This window comes from Apis dorsata, unplaced genomic scaffold (genome assembly GCF_000469605.1).
Source record: "Apis dorsata unplaced genomic scaffold, Apis dorsata 1.3 scaffold_65, whole genome shotgun sequence".
Taxonomy (NCBI): domain Eukaryota; kingdom Metazoa; phylum Arthropoda; class Insecta; order Hymenoptera; family Apidae; genus Apis; species Apis dorsata.
The window spans coordinates 93,447-100,567 of record NW_006263364.1 but is presented as its reverse complement, the minus strand read 5'-3'; the positions used below and the strand labels follow the sequence as shown (position 1 = coordinate 100,567).

Sequence of the window (7,121 nt, the reverse complement as noted above, 5' to 3'; positions counted from 1 at the left end):
ATATATATATAATAAAATATATATATATATATATATAAAAAAAAAAAAGAACACTCTCAACACTAAGGGCACAGTCACGAAAGGATTAATATCTCTTTCGCACCATATCTCATCACTCATTCTCTCACTCATTTTTATCAATTTTGCACTCCTACTTCGTTACAATAAGTTTGCTTATGCTAACGCAGATAGCCTCTACACACAGGCTGCTTCGATGAATTCTCGAATGAATATCGAAGCAACATGTGATTCGAAAAAAGAGCGCCGTTGACCAACAGAAACGATGAGTTTGTCAAGTTCCACCGGAAATCAGAGTCTAACGATAGTACGAAGCGTCTTTGATTAGAACTTGAGCCACGCAACGCGTGATCGTTTTGCAATTTTCGATCTCGCGCGATTTCGTCACTCTGTTCTTCGTCTATTGTGCCAATATCCATTTTGTACAAATATATACAAAAAGGAGTCATGCTCGTGTCCGAAAAATGCTCTTATTCGGAGCAGACAAAACTCATGATAAAAATTCTCGGACACCAGATAGATACCAAGATATATATATATGCTTGCTTACGTTTTTTTTCGGTTTCTCATTTCGTTTCTTTTCATTCCCCTTTTTTCCGCTTTGTTTCACTTTTTATTTCATCATTTTTTTATCCTTTTTTTTTTTCTTTTACGTTTTTAGAGACAATAGCGAGTGTATGGTTCCTATTTGACGGGCGTCATCTTTTTCATCAGCAAAATGAAAAACCAAAAGGCCCTCTCACTTAAAGTCTAGCAAATAACTAAAGGCGAAAGTGGACGTTACATAATCGGATACCGATTTTTTTTTTTTTATTATGAATGACTGGATAAGAACGATACCCACCCCTCCTTTTCCAAATCCTTCTTTCTCTCTCGTATTTTTTTTTTTTTTTTTTTTTTTTTTTTAGATACCAGACAAATATTAAAAGAGATTTCGTAATTTTTCGCAAACGAGAAAGAACGAAAAGAAAAAACAAAAACAAAATTCGCTCAAATATTTTGTAAAATATTTTTAAATATACGATTTTTTTCGTTTATTTTATAATAATTCGAGAAGAAAGAAGAAAAAAAAGAAAAATAATTTAATAAGAATAACACGCAAAATGAATGTAAATTTTTCTTTTGTACATTTAAAAATGGTTATTCCTCTTTAGTCCATAAGTTTTATTAATAATGTGGTATGTACACATATACACAATGTACAGAAAACCCATACGCTGGGTCTAAATATGTCCGCCATGTTTTTATGTTTCTATCATACAACGAGTGTGTGGTAATAGTAGAAAGAGTATACAAATGAAAGATTAGAAAAGGACATCCGTCAAAAATTTTCTCGACGGATTTTAGAACACCGAAGCACGACTTCCGACTCCGGTTAATCCGCGATCACGGTATAGCGTGAATAAAAATAAAGTACAATATAACCGCCTAATTTTAATAGTATCATGTTATGTATTTTATGTATATGTGTATGTATATATGTATATTTAGTAATTTGTGTATGTGTACGCAACAAATCATGCTTGTATGTGTATACATGTGTTATTATGTGTACAGTGTATGTCCTGTTGTATGTATTATTGTGTGTTGTTGTACTTCAAAAAACGCGAAAATGTCGCGACACAAGAAACAATAAAGAAAGGCGATTGAGCCTAAGTACAAACCCAAACCGGACACAAAATCTCTCCCGTGATTTCTTACGTTAATTTGTATATATTCGATAGAAACCACGTATTTTTTTTTTTTTTTTTTTTGACTTCTTCGCGCATTAACCGTCCTATGATAATCCCATATATACACGTATGCAGAACCGACGCCAGTATGTCAAAAAGTATGCCAAAGACTTCTTCTCAAAACCAGTCAAAAACAATTGATCGAACGAACGATTGATCGATCGAAACAGTCTGTTGTCTCGGTGAAAAGAACATTCAGCGAAACAAATCGCTGAAAAAAATCGTCCACTTTCCCCGACAACAACATCAACAACTTCGTTATTAATTCCAATTTGCACCGACAACGTCTTTGGCTCGAATCGAATAATGTTGGCAATATCGCCGCCAACATTTATCACCTTTACCAAAAGTATTTTTTTGGTTAAACCTTCACGGTTCCACCATAATTAACCCTCGTCAAAGAGGGTGCAAAATTTGAGCCCCGTTTTAAAACAGTATGAGAATCTTTAAGTTTCTCTTTCTTTCTTTACTTTAAGCCCAGAACCGGTGGTATCGTCGCCCAAGATAGTGGCTATTTCGCCTTGCATAAACGCCCATGGCACTTGGCTGTTCGCCAGTGGACACTTTTCGCCACTTGGGCAATAAACCTGAAAAAATTAAAATTAACAAAAAATATTATTACATTAAATAATGTAATCGTTCATCTCAGATAAACGAAAATTCACCTCTGATCCAGCACCCTGTCTCTTTATGCTCTCTCGGCTGCATGGGAAACAGAATTTATGATGTGGTACGCTGGGACACTGAACGAAATGTGTGTCCTCGAGACGTTCTTGACACAAAGTGCATTTTAATATTGGTGCTGAAACTTGTTCAGCTCCAGCAACTTGAGCAACTGCTCCCTCTGATGATGTTGTTACAGTCGTTGACGATACGTGTCTTGAACCACTGGACCTCCTACCCGACGATGCTATAAATAATTAATATACATATGATTTAATTTAATATTTTTCTAATCATTTCATATGCAATAATAACTTAATTTAATAATTTGATTTTGTTGAATCATAAATATTACACAATATTTTGAATTAAATTTAAGTTAGGATATTCATTTTATATTATATAATTATTATATAAACAAAAATATATTATATTATATAAACAAAAATAAACTTAATAAAAATAGAATAATCAATGATCCTTTACTTACGACTTAACAGTACTAATTGAGAGTTATAAAAAAAGAAAGAAATAAATAAAAAAAAAGACATTTACCTGAACTATTCGGGCTATGCTGCGACCCTCTGGAGGCACTACGTTGTTGAGCGTTCGTAGCCGTAGTCGGTGGGCTTCTGCTAGTTGGACTTGGATTATTTGGTGGTTGTGGCACTGATTCTGGTGATGCTAAATTATCAGCAACAGACATGAGCGCGGCCATTGGAGATGGGCCGTTTGTTGTACCCTATAAAATTATTTTTAATTTTCATTTCAAATAAAAATTTATTAAACTATATTATATATAATCTATAATAAATTTATGATATATAATAAATTTATAATATAATTATAAATATTGGATCTTTATAATCAATATCAATTATTTAATTTTAGAATACCACATCTCAATGCCCTGTATTTTATATTATAAAGATAACATTTATTAAAATTTAATATTATAAAAATAAATAAATAAATTAAATAAAATTAAATAATCCAAAAAACCTAAAATCTATTGCCAAGATCCAAATATATACTTAAATATATATTTAAATATATATTTAATGAATTTTTGATTATTATCATTATAGATGTATTCATTAATATTTTAATTCGATTACCTGATGATGATTCGTCTGTGGATTATCATTAGTGGTTTCTTGTGTTGGTGGTGGCGGTGGTGGAGGGCTAGTTCGTGGACGAAGAGGAGACCCTCCACCATTTGCCGCTACATTTGCTGGAGCTAATGGAATAGATGGACCAACATATGCTCCTGAAATTCGAACAATTTTTATCGCATCGTTATTATAATATTTTTGTTTTTATTATACATCATTAACGTGACCAACTGACTTCCAATTGTCAAAAATTCAATATTACTCGAAATAATCAATAAATATCACAGGAACAAAAAGAACTTGAATGATTCATTGGAAGACAGAAATAGATATCCTTTCCTCTCTTCATGACATCATACGATTATGCTAATTGCAATGAACTTTTGTACTTTTGTCATTCATTCATTCATAGACAAACCTCGTTTCCTTATAAATACATAAACAATAATGATACAATTAATTCAATTAATTTCCAACTATCTAGAATTGAATAGAGACAACTATTTCTAGTTAAACCCAAAAAATAATCAAAAAGCCGACGTAACGTTTATGTTTTTAAAATTTATCGTAACATTACATTGTAACGCAGTAACCATACAAACTATATTTGTTCATTCTTATATATTACAACGTAACCTATGATGAATGCTAAAAAGATAAATATAAAGACGAATATATTTGTTTCTTGGAGTTTGTTTGATTTTCAGCTTAATGTTAGATTAAGTTGAACGTTACTATAAAATTGATATTCTGCAAGAGATCGCTAACCGAACGAGACATACAAGATGTGCCATCTGTATCGCCAGTTGTGTCGAAGTTTCACGTTTCAAGTTTTTGAGTTATTTGTTGAATGCACGACCACGAATATTGAATATCTCAATGTTAGGTATAATATACAGAAGAATTGCGAAGTTACATATTTTGATATTGTTTAGGAATTATTTATATATTATCTCAGGTCAGGTTTTCGACGATAAAATCATTAATATGCGACGCACGTGTTACTCGTAACATTTATCTATTTTATAGATTCGATTGTATGATATACTCACGATATCGTAATATATATATAGTGGCTGGTCTTCGAATTTTCGATATATTAATTAAAGATAATACAAAAAATTTTTAATTTTCATGAAATTTATAATAATATATAATAATATTATAATTTATAATATTTTAATTTCAATCATAATTTAATTGCAATTAATAATATTGTATATAAAAAATATACAATAATTTGAAATTTTAATGAAATATTGGAATTGATTATAATGTTTATAAATAAAAAATGTTATGAAGCATCATATAATAATAAAATGTTATATTTTACATTGCTAATTTTTTTAAATTTATTCATTAATACAATACAAATGCAACATTAATGTTTCAAATAAGAAAAATATTGAATATTTTTTAGCCCGAAAATTGGTGGAAACTAATTTTTAATTGAAATTAAAATTTCAAAATTAGCTCAAAAGATAAATTCCATATATGTATTGGAATTTTTTCAAACACTATCGACTTCTATATTTAAGATTTATACAATATACGGAATCCGTACTTGAAAGATTAAGAAATGTCAATAAATGAGAGGAACATTCTATCATATTTACTTCATTTAATAATATTTCTATTTACTACTTCATTAAAGTTAATAAAATGAATAATAAAAAATAATAAAATTAATAAATAATTTTTTTTATTTGTCAGATTAAAAAGTTTATGAAAATAACATTAATAATTTTTGTATGCAAATAATATTGATTTTCCATAAATGATTCATCAAAATAGAATAAAAGATATAAAATAAATTCTTTATTTAATAATTGAATATTCATATTTAAGAATGGTAAACTTCCACAAGCAGATTTATAAATCATGACAATACTCTACATTATTTCATGTTATCAGTTATATACCACATACAATGAAATTTATAATATGTTCTTTTTCAATGATCGCATATCTCATTATTTTTCTCGGCGCAATATTTATGTTTTCAAATTTACATACGAAGAAACGCATGCCACTGGCATGAACAGATAAATGAATCGATATTAAGAAAGAAGCATCGTTTCGTCACGTTCTATGAAGGACCGTGACACGCGATATCTTTGTCGAGTCTATCCATGACAAGCTTATGTATTTCAATGCAACGCAGCATCCGCACGTATCTGTCCCCACCACAAATAACCAACTATACAAATCACTGAGGTCTCGACTAAAGCGTGGTCTACCATCGAGAAGATGTGTGACCAGTACTTTTCCGTGACGACTTTGATAGAGCGAGGACCGTTGCCGGTCTCTATCTATCTTTTCAATCATACACGAAGTAACAGCAACTCTGCAATACCGAAAGAAACGAAGGAAAACGACAAGTAGAAGAGAAGCAAGCGACCGAAGAAAAAGAAAACGCATGCGCAGTTTTGTAAGCATCGCATCACGCATGTAGGCGGTCGGCTTAGTCACACTCTGCGCTTTGTATAACGTTGTTAACCGGTCGGCTATAGTGGCCTTGTTTCGAAAGTATGACCCTCCCAGCGCGTCGTTGACGCCGTCACGCGCACATTTACATTGACGTTTTTCTACATAGTGATCCGAAATGTTTAGGTTACATTTCTTACTAATTTAAAGCTAACCTTGGTAAATTATTCATAACATGAGGAAACGACATATTTAACTTGTAAATAATCTAAATATTGACGACGTTTACCATTTAGACAAAGATATATTCTACGTCGTATTCTGTTTTGCGACGAAAGTCGAATAATAAACAAAATCGCTCTTTTAATATTTTATATGAATAGTAACAGTAAAAGTATACATAAAGATAGAAGGTTTTTATCGATATATAATATTCTTTACTTAGTATATTTTCTCTCCCTATGAGAGTAAAGTCTTTCATGTGTTTTGCAACACGATGTATATGCAGCACGATGCAAAGAGAAGAGAGATGGACATACATGCGAACACGATACTTGCCCAATGACGTAGGACGAAGCCAATGTATACATGTCTCTATCTGTACGCGATCGATCGAGCATAGTCGAGAACTCACGAACTGTGGCGATCATTGCGAAACATGATTCAGGTTTGCTGCTCTCGTTTACTCAGTTATTACAATTGCTGATAGGCCATTATTTCTCATCCATCTTTTTCATATGCAAGTGTATGTGATTATATATATATATATATTTGATTCATTGAAAAAAAATTAATAAATACTTTTTGCAGTTTATAATATATCATGGCAAAAATTAGTTTTAAAATTTTAAAAAATAATCAATGATAAAAGTATTACTTTAATAATTAGAACATTGAATTAAAATTTTTAATTATTTTTTATTTTACTTACATATACATATATCTTTATTAAATTTATATAAAAAATATTAGCGTTTGAGGAACAAAGTATTTTAAACCTCTTTATTAAACAAATAACACTGTTTAATATATTATTTAATACTCTGAAGAATGACGAAAGAAAATGTAACGTGTATATAGAGTAAAATAAGCAATAAATTTAAGTAGCAAAAGAGGGAAAAATATCACATATCAGATTAATTTGATTATAAAAATTAATAAATAT

The 7,121-nt window shown here is 30.3% G+C and overlaps 2 protein-coding genes across 2 annotated transcripts in view; both read right to left on the bottom strand.

Annotated features, from left to right (window-relative positions):
* LOC102671106 (MATH and LRR domain-containing protein PFE0570w-like) overlaps positions 1-7,121 on the bottom strand; it is a 66,207-nt gene that overhangs the window by 23,500 nt on the left and 35,586 nt on the right. The gene's annotated exons all lie outside the window — the stretch shown is intronic.
* Positions 656-7,121, bottom strand: part of LOC102676765 (interferon regulatory factor 2-binding protein-like B) — a 10,995-nt gene continuing 4,529 nt past the window's right edge. Inside the window, exons 2-5 of the mRNA XM_006609897.2 lie at positions 3,533-3,684; positions 2,970-3,156; positions 2,417-2,661; positions 656-2,338 (exon numbers count right to left, since the gene is read on the bottom strand). Coding sequence (XP_006609960.1) covers positions 2,198-2,338; positions 2,417-2,661; positions 2,970-3,156; positions 3,533-3,684 — 725 coding nt within the window. The 3' untranslated portion in view covers positions 656-2,197. The remainder of the gene's footprint in view (positions 2,339-2,416; positions 2,662-2,969; positions 3,157-3,532; positions 3,685-7,121) is intronic.